This window comes from Myiozetetes cayanensis, unplaced genomic scaffold (assembly GCF_022539395.1).
Source record: "Myiozetetes cayanensis isolate MyiCay16 unplaced genomic scaffold, myiCay2020 scf9, whole genome shotgun sequence".
NCBI lineage: Eukaryota > Metazoa > Chordata > Aves > Passeriformes > Tyrannidae > Myiozetetes > Myiozetetes cayanensis.
Window position 1 is genome coordinate 22,135,485 of NW_026088185.1, and position 16,724 is coordinate 22,152,208.

Here is a 16,724-nt window from a genome sequence, read left to right on the forward strand (position 1 = left end):
CTGCTTTATTTTTTTTATTATTATTTATTTTTATTTATTATTTTCCCCTAATTCATGTCATGTCAGCTGAGTCAGGCTGAGTCAGCTTTATGCAAGGTCAGGCAAACACCAAACCAAGGAATACACAGCAGGAAGAGCAGAGAAGCAAGTAAGGGAGTAGTGAGACAGCCTCTTGCTGGCAGTAGTGAACTGCTAAATTTGCTCGTGTCCAAACAAATGTGTCAATTCCTGGAAAGATGAGCTGGTGCTTTGCGTCTGCCATCCTATCTGCATTCTGTTTCCCCCGGTTGAGTTATTTTCTGAAGGAGACTAAGCTGAAATAAAGCAACAGGGGATCTGAACTGGGCCTTGATCTCTTTAATGATGCTTGAGTTAGGGTTGTGTCAGCAATTTACAGCATTTTCTGCCTTTTTTTAAGCAGTGACACACACTGAAAGTTGGAACAAAACAGGGTGCTTTAGTTAGCTCAAAAGCAGAATTTTTACTTGCTTAGAAGTTTCTAATTTTACATGATTTGTAAATGACAAGTAGTAAATTAATTTACTATTTTAAGGTGCTTGTTAACACTCCTCCTCTTCTCTTAGTAATAAAGGGAAACAAGTCTAAAAACACTCTACCTTGTAGAAAAGCAACCACTTCATTTTGTAATCACAGAGAAGCTTTACAGACAGAAATAATTAATCCAAACTGACAAACAGAATTAAAACTGTAGCATTGCTTTATTTTAGTAGTCTTGTTTAAAGTATACCGGGGGCATTCATACACATTAGCAAAGGCATTTGCCTTCTGTAGCACGAGCACAGCAGTCTTGCAGACTGGGTTGAGGTGGAGATGGTCTCTATCTCCTACTTTTTTTCATCATGGGAGACTCTTTATTTCTTAAATCTAAAAAGCCTGCTTCTTCCTTTCATTGTTTTGGACATTGCTGTGTTAGTTTATCATCAGAAAGAGATTTAAGTCTCCATGCATAGAGGATTTCTTTTTAAATGCCACACTGTGATCTCCCTACATTGGCTCATGGTTAGTGAAGATGAGCCCACACTCGTACCATGAGCCAAAGTTTGCTCTCCTAAAGGCAGTGCCAGTACAATCACCTTTGAGGCCAGGCTTTATGCTGTAAACTGATCTTGGAAATTATTAATAGTAACAGGTCAAAAAAAAAGTAATCTAATTTACATGCAAAGTATTTGGGGTAACAGCACTCTGCAACCCACTGCTACTGGACGTTTGGGATATGCCCAGATCCCAGGTGATTTCTTATGTACCTCCAAAGGTGCAGTCAGTGGAACTAACCTCATTCAGGTTGGGTTTTTTTTTGTTATACATTAAACTAATTCATTCCTGTGATGAGTTTTTTACTGTGATGGAATTTCAGATACTATTCTAGTAGTCATAATCTTTTTAAATGTCACAGTGTTGTCTGTTTTAAAAATAAATAAATCCTTTTTTTTTTTTACTTATGACAGACACATCCAGACATGTCATCAATGCATCTGAAATGTATCCTGTGCCAGATACTTTAGAATATGGAAACAGAATGTATAAACTATTAACTGGGAATTTTACATGGTCTTCAGCTTTAACAGCCTGCATGGCAAACAGTGCAGAGTTGGTCAGCATTACAGACCAGTATCACCAGGCGTTCCTCACAGTCATGGTGAATCGCCTGGGATACAACCACTGGATCGGACTGTTCACCTCAGATGTACGTAGTAGACTACCTGGCTGTGAATATGATGCTGCAAAGGAGTTTTTCCAGGAAAGACCCTGGAAAATGAAACCTGGAAATGAAACCCTGGAAAGCTTGAGCCTTAAACATTTCTTTGTTGCAACATGGTGTATAAGTGTGATGAGGGCCGGTTTGGTGCAATGACTACTGAAAACCAAAAGCCATAGAAAACTTCTAAAAACACACACACAAAAATTCTTGTAGTGTCAACGCTGACATTTTGTTTTTTCATTTGTAATAGCCCAATGGCCTGAATAACCACTTGCTGAAAGCAGCAGATTAGTTGTAGTTTGCAGTCTCCCAAAAGTGAGTTGGGAGGATCGTTGGATGTGCCTTTTGTAGATTCTTCTGGATCTACCCAGCCTTTATAAAATTAGAAGACATTCTGTAATACCTGCCACCAAAAGAAGGTTAACTTGTACGGTGCTAAAGCATATCAGAAAGGTAACCTGAAATTTGTTTTGGCAGAATGGGCTTAACTTTGAATGGTCGGATGGGACTAGGTCTTTGTTTACCTTCTGGGAAGACGATGAGTCCCAGGCCTTTGGCAGTTGTGTTTACATCGATACTTCAGGGCACTGGAAAAGCACAAATTGTGAACAACTTCTGCAAGGAGCAGTTTGCCATGTGCCACCTAGTAAGTCATAGTTAATATTTATATATAAATCTTTGCAGCTGCAAATGTGTGTACTAACAGTGGAAGTACGTGAAAGGACATTAATTGGTTTGAGGTTAAGCAAGGTAAAATACTATTTGAAACTGAAGTATATTTCTGTATTTTCTCTTTGTATTTCTTATTTGTGAAACCATTTTTCCCCATAAAATATTGCCATCAGGTCTGATTTGTAGGAGAATGGGAAGACAATTTTCATAATAGAAAAGTAACAGGAAAATCACTTTGTCTCTACAGTGAACACTATATTATTTGAGAAAAATGAGGATTGCTTATAATCTAGCTGAAAGGAAATAAATTTAGTTTGCTGCAACTAGCTGTGGGATGGGAGAAGGGAGGTATTTAGAACAAAGTGAAAAATTTCTTCACTGATAAGCACATCAAAGATGTTGCAATTTTTTTTTTTGTAAAGATAAGAATATTTTCCTGTATCCTAAAATATGTTATGTTTCCTAAAATTCTCTGTCAGTTACCTCGGCTTCAGTTGAATCCATAATTCAGGTCTGGAACTCCATTTAGTCCAGGACTGCAGGGTCTTTGGCAGAATCCAGTTCTCCAAATAGTTCCTATTCAGTGGTGTTGATCACCGGGGCTTCACGTACAACTTACTATAGTTTTTGGTTTTGTTGAGTAGAAAGCTGTTTTGAAACCCTTCAAGACAAAAAATATTGTTTAGCATGGATTTTTGTAATGAAGCTGACTGATTTTTTGGGGGGTCAAGGTGTGCAATCATGTATAGCCTAAGGTTTATGTGTTTTGTAGTAAAAGTAAGAGGCATATGAAACCATAAGTAATGTTATCTGAATCTCCAGCATTGCCAAAAAGTGACACTGGTATCACAAAGTGACCTTGCAGAGTTGCCTTGAGTCAGAGGAACTCTCTGCTGCAGCATATTGCACGCTGGGGAGGCTGCCTGCTGCTTGCCGGTGGGAAACTCTCATCTGTGTGGTCTTTATCTTTGCAGCTTGGTGGAGAGAAGCTCTGTGGTCCTTGGAAATCCCCAGCCCTTTGGGAGGTGCTGGGCAGCCCAGAGTGCTCTGACTCATGAGTGCCTCTTCACATCACTACCAGTTAGGTTGTCCTGATACCACTGTTGCAATCTAGCAAGGCTTCTGATCAGAAATAAAACCAGTTGTACTGTTCTAATACAAATATATGCAACCACTAGATTTTCGCTTTGAAAAACAGACGAATAATGCAATAACATGCTTATTAGCATTACTCCAGAACAGTGTGTGGAATGTTATAATAGTGTGTATTTTGTTGTGCCTATAAAGCTGTGCTGTTATTTCTACCACAGAAAAGAAACTCAGTGCCTATAAAGGCTTATGTTCAGGAAAAACTGTACCCTGGATCAAATTTAAAAACAGTTGCTACAGCTTTTCCACAGTTCTGCAGGGCATGAGTTTTGATACTGCATATGAAGTCTGCAAAAATCAAGGTGATTGTTTTGTAGCTACCAAATGTCATTGTGATATCTTAAAACTATACATATTTTATGAAATTACTTAAACCGTGGCATATGTTTTCTGTATTACAAGATAACAGTAGCAGCACTCATAAACCAACTATGAAACTGGAGTCAACATAAATCAAAAAAATGTTCCTTTCCATGTGAAAATACTGCTTTCTTGAATAACACATAAAAGGAAACTTTTTCCCTTCAAACTTGTTTTAAAGTCATGTAAGAACAGTTTTATATTGGTCTGAACAGTTTCATATTAATGACAAATTTAAGAACTTCTAATGTATAACTAGACCTTTCAAGCTTTTCCATCAAGGCTCATAATACTAACTTTTTGAAATGCAGTGTTACATTTTAATGGCATGGATTGTTTGAAAATTTATTCTTTGTTTAATTTATAGGATCAAATCTTCTAACTATTCAAGATGAAGATGAAAATGCCTTCATTTTGGAAGAGCTACACAATTTTGGTTATTCTGTGCAAATGGTTTGGTTGAACATCCTGCTTGTTACAGACAGTAAGTTTTGAGTGGAATAGAACTGCATCTGATTTGTTTTCTGTTTATTTGATGTTAATGCTGGCATAGCCATCTTCCAAAAGACTCTTATCTTCTGATAAGAGTCTTATATAACAACTTTTAAGTCTAATAACAACTGATTGTTGCCTGTTTATGATGTAGTAAAGTCAAGCTTTCTGTAATCGTTACCAGTATTCTGAATACTCAATCAGTGTGAATGCCTTTTTTTTTCCTGCTTAGAAAAACTGTCTTCTCTGTTAACTACATAGGATGTTTATAAAACCTTCAAGAAAAAAAAAGTAACATAGTGGCCAAACAGACAAAATCCTGGCATTCCATAATACAGTACCTTTTAATGTGAGAGTAAGTCCAACTGAAACAGAGATACTTATCAAAATAATATTCTATTTTGTAATGATTTATATCTTCTGCCCATAGATGAGACAGTCTCCTGGTTTGATGGTTCTCCTTTAAATTATTCTAACTGGGGCATCAGGGAGCCTGAGTTTGACCATCTCAAAGGGAATTTCTGTATCAGCCTGAGGACCACAGATGGAGTCTGGCAATTATCTACATGCAGAGAAAAAAAGGGTTTTGTTTGCAAAATGAATGCAGGTATGTTCTTCCATAAAATAAGGCAGTTGTGTCCTCCTAACCACTGTTTTACATGTTCCTTGTTGCTTGCTCGCTTACTTGCTCTTAGTTTTCATTTAAATAATTCTTTCCCTTGGTATTAGAAAAAAAATAACCTGCAAAAACCCCAAGCACACAGGATGACCTCCTTTTGAGGAACCTGGGCAACCATTGCATTAGTGCCAAGTGCGACAGACTTTCTGTGGCATCAGGCTGACCTCCACAGCCCCCGCTGGGCGGGCAGGCACAGCCTGGGAGAGCTGTCCAGACACCATGTCAGTAGGAACGTGGGCCTATGAAAGAGCTGAAGAATTTCCAGAGCCCACACAAAATCTCCCAGTCACTGCTGGACCCAAAAGCTAGATTAACCTACCTCTGCATGGTTGTGTTCATGCATTTGTACTTTAAGAAGTGAGTAAATACTGCTGCTCATCCATGCACAAATGTCAATTAATATGTTCCACCAAATTAAAGGGATTTTAAATAACAGATTAGAATATGTTTAACTTGACCAGTTGGAATAACACTGACATGAGTCAAATTAAACAAAGAACAGCCCTTTCTTGTGTGGTTTTAGATCGGTTGTCTTCTCAGTATCCATTTTACAGTGAGTATACATAATAACTTCTGTTACCTCTGTGGGTAATTTTGTGATTGTTCTGGATTTTATTTCAGATATTGATGCAACAGAACCCTCTGAAAATGGTAAGTTCTATATATTCTTAATTTTTTTTAATAAGGAGTAATACACATTTTGAGCTGATATTTTGGGAGAAAACATTTTACACTGTTAAATCTGTAAATTAAAATGTGTGACATATAAGAAGTAGTAATATGTTTTCCATAAAACAGCTATATGTTTATATTGAGAATTATCTATAATTGTAACTATATTTGCCTAATAACAATTTCTGTCCCTCCCTTTCAGCGTCATATGGTGGGCTTGTAGCTATGGCTATTCTTGTGACGCTGGTGATGCTGGCTGCCATTTCCCTTTTGCTGTGGTGCCTGTACAAACAGAATAACAGACTTTTCCACCACATACTGTGGGTCAGAAACGCCTATTTACCACAAATTAATGCTGATGTTCCTGCTGTGGAAGAAAGCATCCTCATTTCTGATTTTGACAGAAGTGACAACAATTAATTGATCAGAAGTAGCAAGTGGTCTTGTCTTCTGTGTGAAACTTCACAACCTACAGTGGTTTTCTAATTCTCAGGAGTCCCCCAGGGTACCCATATTCTGAGAAACTGTTATGGCCATCGATATGAATGCTGTAGGGTTTCCTCTTGGAGGGCTTTTGCTTTGTGGCAGGATGAGTTGAGGATGCAAGGCAGAAACACAGAGAAATTTGCTCCTCTGGGACAAGCCAGGAGTTGAACATACACACCATAAAACTCCAGCACTCACATGGAGCAGTTGTGTCTGAGGCCCCAGAGCAGTGGGAATTTTCATGCAACGTTTTCCTTTAGGAACATGTGGGCCTTTATGTTTTGTTTTTGTACATCACAGAATCTGCTCATGAGGCAGCATTAAAATTTGACCTTGAATTTGGGAACTCTGAAACATATTCCAAGAATGATGCGGTAGACTTGTTTGTTTGTTTGGTTTGTTTTGTTTTGTTTTAACTAGCCATCCCTTCTGCAAAATTAACAGTTATGTTTCAGACAGTGGATTATTGGATTATTGCCAGGTAGATTTGCGGGCTTGCAGGGAGATGAAGTCACTTTTGACTTGAGAGTGCCAGGGTTTTGGTAGTTTGGCCTGTGATGCCTAGTTCATGTTATAAAATAAAGTAGTCCAGGGATGTAACGGTGTATGAGCTTTGTCATCCTGAGATGTGTCCAGCATCCTGTTAAAGATTTAGCTATGTGATCTCTCACCTAGATTATTTTAGACATGGAATCCTATCAACCTTCTTGAAAGATATTTTTGGTCAATATGTGTTTGAAAAAAAAAAACCCTGTTATAAATCTTGCTGAAGTTATGGTAACAAATGGCTTTACTGACAGTATTTCTGCAAGCAGTATTCAAGGAGGCTCTTCTGAGACCCTGCTCTCAAAAGCTAAGGGTGATAAGTGGGTGAGCCACAGTGCTGTTCCCAAAGGGTGCTAGAGTCCTCTAACCCCATGTAGAAGACACTTTCCCTTTCAGTGTTCATACTAAGGTGCTAAGAAAGGAGATGAATTTTGCTGACTGGTTGGTCTGCAGGCTGATGGTTATGAAGGAGCCAGCTCAGGTCTCTCTGCTATCTCACAGCAGCCCAGGACAGAAGTGCTTACTTTCCCTCAGACTCCCACCACCCTAATCAGTCCTCTACCCACCTCTCTGAAAGCAACTGGAAGTTTTTCAGGGATTTTATTTTTTAATTTGATTGCAGTGTGGAAAAGCAAATGGTTAATGACGTGCTTCTTCAGAATGGCTTTACTATAATTTCAGTCATCTCTAAAAGCTGCTTCAAAGGGCTGCATTTATTGTTCAGTTTTTGGTTTGTTTGTTTTAAGGTGACTCATTCATCACTTTGCAAGAGTCCTAACATAAAGGTATGTTCCTCAGAGTTAAGCAATCGGCTAGGGACCAATTGAAGTGTTTTTACACAATATTTGTTCACATGCACAGGAATGTATGACTGCCTTTTAGTTAGATTTCACATGCCCAGCTCTTGAAACAAAAATTGCCTGTTCATATCATAATTACGTATAGGGCTATTCTAAAAAAAAAATCTAATACATAGAATATTTCTGTACTGGTTTACAAAACCATTCAAAAATGTGGTCAAAGACGCTGCAGATGGTTTGATCCCAATATAATTTTCAACTTACTGTTTTTGATAACTTCTAAGGTTGTAGCTATCACAAGTTCTTAATCTGAGACTTTTCTATCATATAAAATATAAATAGATTTTCTGTGTATATTTTGTCTAATGATTTGATCCTGTACGTTAGTTTTCAGTAATATTTTAAAAGTTTTTGTTTAGACCTCTAGATTTATCTGTGAGATTGTTTTTATTTGCAGTCCACTATTAGAGTTTGTGGACTCCAACTTTTGAGTACAATTGCCAGATAATCTGCTGTTTATATGTATGAACTATGATAGCTTCTTTACTATCAAAGAAGAAAAAAGCTTGTGACCCTCTCTCCTTTCCCTATGAGAATCTCACCTATTTAAACTACAGTTGGAGGAATTGAAACCAACAAATTCCCTTAATCACATTCACTGCCTTCTTACAGTACAGAAAGCAGAGTGGCTTGCAAGGCAGTTTTGTTTACAAGAATAAGCTGTGTCATCTGTGAGGACATGTATTTATTGGGTTACAATGTTGTTAATAGTTATGCAGACTCTGGTCAGATTTTTATGTGGTTAATGAAGTTGTATTTTTCACAATACTTGACATAGACATTTGATCATTTTTCCTTGAGGTATGCTTTAGTCATTTAAATATATTTGAAGGGCAGTGATATAATAACCCTAAACTCAAAATAGTGATCGTTGATTAACATTGGCTCTGATGTTGATAAGTTTGCATTAAGGGAAAAAGAGTTCAAACAGTGTTTTCTTCCTACTTTGAAATGGTTTTGAAGGAACAGACCCTTACATATTTATTTTAAAATAATTCATCATTTAACTTTTAGAATTTCAGGTATTATTCACTCAAGAATATAATCATTGATTGCTTTCTAGTCTTCCTTCTGGATTTTGTTACCAATGGCTTTCAACTGTTTTCCCTTAATCAAAGGTCTGTATTGTCGCTGATCAGAGTATGATGTGGTGACTGTTGTTTTTATGGATGATCTTGATGACACTGGCAGTGAGATTCACTGTATTATTTCAACTGGAAAATAAAAGCGTGATTAATAATTTTCTGTGCTGTAATTTTTCTTGAATCTTTCCCCAGCTTTAATAAGAGGGAGGCTTTAATGTCTCAACAACAGTGCCCAGGCTTTGCACTAGGTCATCCTGGTAGGAGAGGGACAGCTTGGACAAGCCTCTTTTCTGGCTGTGTGACTGGACCTAGATTTGGGCACTGTGTATGATCTCTACACATATGGTGGTCCCAGTGTATCCCAGGATGCCTCAGAATGTGTGTGCAGGAAGTACTGGAAGGAGTAAGGATGATGGATGGGATCATGGCACTGATATACAGATACTCTCCCACCCTGCTTCCTGTTCCCTGCAGTAGGGAGCTGAGGCCATCAGGGCTGAGTAATTTTCCTGCTAAATTGTGGAGGTTGTGTTGTGTGGGAGCCTGTTTGTTTCTGCCACAAACGAGGTGGAGATACATGGACTGCAGCACAGTAGCTTCCACAGATAGCACCAAAGTGCTTCCTGTGTCTGAGAACTTGGTTCCCAGAGCCTGAATAGGCAAATGAATGTTGTGGGTTTGTCTGCTGTGCTAACTTCTTTCAATCTTCTTTCTGAAAGGGAAGTGTTAAATCTCTTCATATCACTCGTTTGCTTAGGGGATGGAAGGGTATCCCTGTCAGAGACAGGTACATTCAGGTCAATATATGACAAAGCCCTCTCTGCCAGATATTGGGGTTTGTCAAAACTTCATGTGCTTATTTTTGCAGATGCCATTCCAGGAGAAAATCTACCTTCTGATCCCTTTAGCAATCCTTGCAGCATGTCTCTGAGGTAATGCAGCTGCCACATCCCAGATGGATGTGAGTCTGTAATGGGAGCATATGAATGCTGGAGACATCCAGCATGACTGCACAGAGCAAAGGGTTGTAGCACAAGGTTGTAAGTGGGCAACATGACTTCTCAGCAAAACCCTTCCTGGCTGTGTCATCCTGAGTGCAGTGCTGCCATTCCTCGTGAAGGGATTCTCCTTCTTCTACTGCCTTCACACACACACACTTTTTCAGCTGGATCATGACAAGAGCGGAGCCTTGGGGCTGTTTGAAATCTGGGCTGTGCAGTCCAGAGGGAGCATAGGGTTAAAAATAGGGGTTTGCATACTCTGTGAGACTTGACCAGCTCTGGTTCCCAGGGCACCACTGCACAAATTCCCATTTAATTTAACCCCCTACTTTTTTTCTTTCATTATGTTGCCCCTCCCTCAGTGTAGTCACAGGCATCCTCAGTCTCTTGTAATAATAAACCCAATGTAATGAAATCCATGGCATACTCTTCCTCCAGGGCATTTATTTGGTTAAAAGCTAAATTGCACACATTCAGCAACTGGACTCTAAATCCTCAGCTCAAAAAAAAAAAAAAAAAAAAAAGAGAGAGAGAGACCCCTGATTGATCTATAATAATATTATAATATTTCCTCTGGTAACCAGTGGAATGTTGGGTCTAAACCCTTGCAGGCCAGCACCGATCTCTTACAATCCAGTGCAGCCCTGATGCAGATATGTGAGTAACCATCAGGAACAAATCCACAGGAGTTCATGCTGTTCTGAGATGGAACGAACTAAGGTTGATCTTGATGCTTGGAAACACAGTCAGTCTCAGATTGGCCAGTAGATGGTAGTGGTACACACAGAGCTGAAAAAACGAGCTGTGCAAGATTAAAAATCACAGGGATTTGCTCCAGATCCTTTAGAAGTGTACTTAAACGAGCAGCAAAACTCCCAAGTCACAGGACAGCAAATGTCATTGTGGGTTCTTAGCCATGGCCACAAAGCTACAAAGCTGCATTAAGACATCTTTCCAAGTCCTTCTCAGCTACTTTAATGAGATGCACTGAAGTGCTTGGAATGGGATAATCCAAGTCCTTACCTTGGTCAGTGGGTTTTCTTTTCCTTGGTGAGTAATGGGAAAATCCACTTGGGTTCCTGAGTATTAAATAAATATCTTTGTTGTATGTTTTGGTTCTGATGCCTTTGATGGAAAGGTAATTCATTGAAAATGCTCCAGCCATGTCTCTTTACTGGTGAATGGATTTATTTTAATATTTTATTTCTTGACTGTATCAGTGCAGGCATATACCTACTCATTTTCATAGGAAGTGAAAAATTAAGCCATAGAAATGAAAATTAGTAGATATTTTAGACATCCATTGCATAAGTAATCATTCCACAGCACTGTTGAAAGCAGATTAATTTTCTCCTTCTCCCAATTTATTCTGTAAGTCACTTAGAGCATAAGAGTAGCTGATCCCTTTCTATATCCATTATCTTTATGCAGGAAGACCATGATTTGGATTCTGATCTTAGAAACTTAACCATGAGAAAGGGTACTGAGAATAGTTTTGTAATAAAGCCTTGCTTCAAAATCTTAGTTTTTATAACATTATTTCCTTACACTGATGCTTTTCTAAGACTTTCCCAGTTCTCCTGTAATGAAGGCCATCCAACATCACTGGGTGGATTGGTAGAATGCAAGCTGGGTCAGTGTTTCAGAAAACAGTGGAAAACAAAACAATCCCTGTATCTTTTCAGATTTTTATAGCTGAATGTTCATCTTCAGAAATTAAAATTTCCATATATATTGTACAAAACCATCCTCAATGTTTTTTATTTTTAATTTTTTTTTTTAGTGAACACTGAAAATTATCCTGTCAATTATTCCTGTCAATCCTATTCCTCTTGTGAAGCTGTTTATTCAGGTCATTTGTTCTAAAGCATGATCTTAGGCCTTTGACCCCAGCCATAACCTGATTAAATCTGCTTTACCACTTATTCCTGCTATAAGCCTTGTGTACATTGTAAGTGAGAAGCTCCTGGAAAGCCCCTTCAGGAAGCCAGAAGCAAACTAGGACAGAGCTGATAGAAGAGAGACTCTACCTCGTCAGCAGCTTTTGCTGCATGGCTTCACTTACACTGGGCTTGGACACCATCCCACAGCTTGATGCTTCAAGGTTCCTTCAGGTATGCAAGCAGAATCCCTAACACTGGACATTGCCAATGAGCTGGAGTACGCAGTCTTTTAATATAAAGTAAAAGAATATTCTAAGTCACGTGAGGTTTCATTTATTACAGTCCCAGCACACCTTAATTCTGCTTCATCTGTACTAGTTTCTTTTGATATATTTCTCTTGTTGCTAGCAGGCTTACCTGTTATGCACCTGAAATCTGATACTACCTAAATGCTTGCAGGACCTAGGCATTATATTTTCTAGTATTTAATACTCAAGAATATCAGAAGGATGTTTTTTTAAAAGGTAAGAAGGTAATGTTTCTGCTGCTGTATATTGTGTCCTGCTAGTCTTATGGGATGAAAATTATGTTGATAGGCAAATTGAATTACTTTAAATATTGTTTCAAAAGCAAATATTGAAGATGGAATTGTACATACGGGATACATCGTGGCTATAAAAGACATCGGGCACCATTAAGTTAAATGTAAAAATGTATTAGAACAGCTCTGGGAGGGTTTCCATCTGGAAAGAACAGATGAGTAGAACACCTACAGGAACAGTGGCTCCTTTACCTTTTGAAATACTTGTAGTATAAATAGCAGAGTGACTGTTCCCCATGCATCATACTCAGGAAGGCAGCTGATGCAGCCTTTATCCCTGGATGTTCCCAGAGTGCCTTGTCCCACTCACACAGCATCTCTGGAGCCTGCACACCATGTGTCAGGGTGTCCGAGTGTGGTTAAGTTACGGAAGGAAGACAGTCAGTGTGGGCTCCTTTCCTCATCTTGTCCTTGACCATCCATCCTCCCCTGACCTTCCAAAATTTAGTCTGGGTTGATGACATAGTTTTTAATTATTGCTATTTATATATAAATTTGCTTTATTCTTTCCCAGTTGAAAGACTGTAAAGTGGAAGTTAGTGAGTCTCAGCTGCTCTTACAGGCTGTTTGACCACTTGCTCTGATGTAGCATAAAGCAAACCCTCATGGAAGGAAAGATGAAAGGAAGAGCCATTCACTGGTGAAAGCAAACATATACAGAGAACAGGGTTCAGTTTTCCTTGCTATTTGGGAAGACTATAACAAGAATTAAGTGACTGAACCACAGCAGGAAATATGTGATAGATAACTGTGGAGATAGCTGGATAAGCAGCCAATGCAAGTGGTAGGGTCACTTTCAATGGCAGTGTGCACTGTTACATTGGATACTTGTGATTTAGAAACAAATCAATTCACCATGGCTTCTTCACAGCAGTGCTGGATGGCCCTTTCAGCTCACCCTGGGTAAAGATGAGTAAGCCTGACCTGAAAATATTGGTGTGAATATGTTTGTGATGCATCATCCTACTGCCTTCTAGCCTAAACCTACCTTCCAGCTTCCTGACCCACACAAGTGCTCAGCAACCAGAATTTAGGATCTCTAAACACAAATGCCATGCAACTGGAATATTGGAAACACCTCAAATTAAATTTGTGATCTGCCTTTGGATAGAAAGAGACAGTTCCTAAATGAGTGAAGCTGAATTGTCCAATTAATCTACTACTGCAGGCAGTGGGACACAGGCACACCCAACCTGCACTGGGTACCTAAAATCCACATCCAGGGTAAAGGAAGTGAAGGTCCAGAATCACTTAATGAAGATCACAAAAACAGAAGAATATAAACAAAAGAAAAAAAACAACAAAAAAACCTCCAAACCAAAACAAAACTTTTTTTTCTCTTTTGTTTCTTTTACTCTTTTTGTTTGTTTGTTTGTTTTTCCCCTTGAAGTCACAGACCCAGGTGATGGGATGCCTGATGATATCTTTACTTATCTTTACTTTGAAGATGTCTCTGTGATGCATCTTTGAGTGGTCCAGTTGCCTCAGCAGGCCTGGAGCTTGGCCCCAGGTGGGGACAGCCTGTGGGGAGAAGCAGCAGTTCTCCCTTCTATGCAGAAGGCAGCAATGTCCAAAACGCCCCTTTCTTCCTCTTGTGTAACATGTTAGTTGAAACAGCAACTTCCTGCATAGCAACTGCCTGGTTCAAAGCACTGAGATATGACTGACTGACAGGGCAGCTTTTGGCAGGCTTACAAATATCTGTTCCTAGCTCCATGTGGATCTGCTGAAGTGTATCTGTGGCCAAATCCAGTTTCAAGAGCTGTGGGATAGACTGCAAAGCCCATGACGTTCACAAGCAAAGCCATAAGCTATGAGAAAGGGCAGGAATGGTTGATCCCAGTACTACCAGTATCATAAAATCATTAAAAATTTCCTTTATGAAATTTGATGCATTTAATCCATTTGGATAACAACAGCAAAATGAAGAAAATTATTTCTGACATGGACATTCTTCAGTGTTTCCGGAAAAGGTATTTAAAAGGAGCCCTGACACAGTTAATAGGTTTTCTGTCCCTCTGGAGACACAGGAACATTCATGGGATTCTGCAAAAAGCTGGAGCCCTAGAAAGCCCACACTGGAACATTTCCCAAATATAAGGATGCCCAAAACAGATGCAGAACTTAACTGTAGGTGCACAGTGCTATGTTGGTGCTAGCGTTTTTTGTTTTTATGATTGCATTTTAAAGCAGTTATTCTTTTGATCCATGCTAACCGCTGGTAATGGAAAGAAAAATAAAGCTTACACTGAAAATAACAAAATTTTCTGACTGGAGGCCAAAATTTCACAAGAGAATACTGAAGCCTAATATGTTTTCTTTGACGTCTTTGTTTCTGATAGCTGTTGACTGAATTCAGGAGGATGACGGCACTTTGAACAAAACCAGCTGGGGAAGTCAGTTTGCTAATTATTAACCCTCTAGGGAAGACACTGGATTGGAAACGTGCATACAAAACATTCTGGGAAAATATAAAACCTAATGTAGATCTCTTTGGAAAAGAAATACTTAACACTGTGGCTTGTATTTTTAGGACAAAGGAAGGAGACAGTTTGTGATAAATGACTGAATTCATCAAGATGGGTAGCAATTCAATCTTAGACTCCTTTTTCCCCTGTAGTAGGATTTAGCAGTCCTGAGGTTGAAGTATAACATTAAAGAATTACTTTAGGGAATTAAGAGAAGTTGTACATTTATTATGATATAAATCATAGAGGGGGTGGGGGAAGACTGTTGTCAACCTCTTGACCACTTTGCAATAAGGAAAAGGGGGATTTTCAAAGCTGTTAAGCAGGAAAAAGCACTGAACTGCATACTGTGCCTTACAAAATATTATTCAGAAGCTACTGTGATAAATATTCATATACATAATATAAAATATATACAAAAAGGAAAACCAAACAAATCAGTCTTTAGGCAGTAAGCTCTAATGTGACATATTTACATCTCACTCTATCTGGATGCTCAAATTCTTCCTCTGTAGCCTAGCCAGAGAGATGACTATATAGTATGTGCAGGGTTTTTTTCACCCATTTCAGGTGTTTAAGGAATAAAAGAAAAGAAGAGTTAGATATGGGCACTACACCAAAATCCAGTGCAATTCAGTGATTAACTAGTGGCCAGTCCTAACTGGGTATAATTATAGCATGAAATGGAAACAGAAAAAAAGAGAATAAAGGGGAAAAAATTCTGGTACAAAAAAACCCCAACTGAAGATGGGAGAAGAAATTTAGGAACAACTTTTACTATTTGCTTAACATTGGAACTGTTTTCCTGCTTGACGCATTGGTTGCAGCACAGAAACATCGCTTGTTACAAGTAAGTGCCAGAATAGATGTAGTAGAATGCACTACTGTTTAAAACAAATAGGTCATATGGGATGCTGAACTGATTTTTGTTTTCTGTCCCATAGTTCAGAGTGATGCCATTTTAGGTGTCAGATTGTTAGAGAAAAATCTTATAGTTAAACAAGCTTTTTAAAGTTAAACCTCTTGACAATTAATTTAATATCAGAGTTGTGCATATATTTACCTTTTTAATGCTGTAGGTGGTGTTACATACCTAGCTGAAGTGCTATCCAGGAGGCAGAGTGGTAGCTAGCAAAGTACCTTCTAAATTTTTTCATTTTCTGACTATTTGCAGCTCTCTTTAGTTGCTTTGATATAACTCATGTGTGCATACTGACAGCTGTTACAAATGAAGAACTGCAGTAATTATGAAGTGCCATTTCCAGAACAGTGCAACCATCCCCCGCCCCTCCCAGGACCAATTTAAATTGCAACTGTTGTGTAAAGTGAACACCTACAGTATTTTTGACAGAAAGCTCATTAAATTCAAGCATCTCAGAGTGACCACAAATGAGTCTCAGTATATTACCACACACTTCAAGATTAGAGGGGAAATCCACACATTTGCACAAGAATTAATGCAAGAGGGACCCAACCTTGACTGAACTGTCAGCTGTATGAGATGCCTTCACTTGTGGGTCCTATTGCTCTCATCCTGCCCGTGTGAGGGGAAAAAAACAAGCCTCCAACCAAGCAAACAAACCCAATAGGTGGAGGATTCAGGATGTGTGGGCATGCACTGCTATTTCATTGCTTAGGCAGTTACAATACTAGTAAGTAGCCAAATGACATCAGAGGTCAGTCATTGAGCCGATGAATCAAATAGTCTTTATTTCTCTATTTCAGAGAAACAGAGGGCTAAGAGAAAGGAAAAGCTGTGCCTTTTACTGCTGTACTGTTTGGTGGCAGGTACAGGGAAAAGGATCTGCCCAGTTCTGGGAGTTGGGGAGGTTCAGACTTTGTTTCCTGGCTTCACCATCATTATGTCATCTTGGCCAACTCACCTGTTTTTTTGCTTTGAGTTTTCCACGTATAAAATGAAGAGAAAAAAACTTACTCTTTGGCAGTCTTCTTATGAGAATGATTGCCAAGTACCATGCAAGCTGCAAAAACAACACCTTGTTACTAATGGGAAACCCCTTTGCAGGAACAGTGTGAAGTACCTCATTCC

General features: G+C 38.8%; 1 protein-coding gene across 2 annotated transcripts in view; it reads left to right on the forward strand.

Moving 5' to 3' along the window:
• LOC126652910 (secretory phospholipase A2 receptor-like) overlaps positions 1–16,724 on the forward strand; it is a 106,912-nt gene that overhangs the window by 36,278 nt on the left and 53,910 nt on the right. Inside the window, exons 24-30 of one of the 2 annotated variants that reach the window (XM_050340135.1) lie at positions 1,467–1,705; positions 2,198–2,366; positions 3,703–3,843; positions 4,269–4,385; positions 4,824–5,000; positions 5,694–5,723; positions 5,947–8,876. In XM_050340135.1, the coding sequence (XP_050196092.1) occupies positions 1,467–1,705; positions 2,198–2,366; positions 3,703–3,843; positions 4,269–4,385; positions 4,824–5,000; positions 5,694–5,723; positions 5,947–6,164 (1,091 nt within the window). In that variant the 3' untranslated portion in view covers positions 6,165–8,876. Of the gene's footprint in view, positions 1–1,466; positions 1,706–2,197; positions 2,367–3,702; positions 3,844–4,268; positions 4,386–4,823; positions 5,001–5,693; positions 5,724–5,946; positions 8,877–16,724 lie in introns of those variants that run through there. The other variant, XM_050340134.1, reaches the window with a different exon arrangement.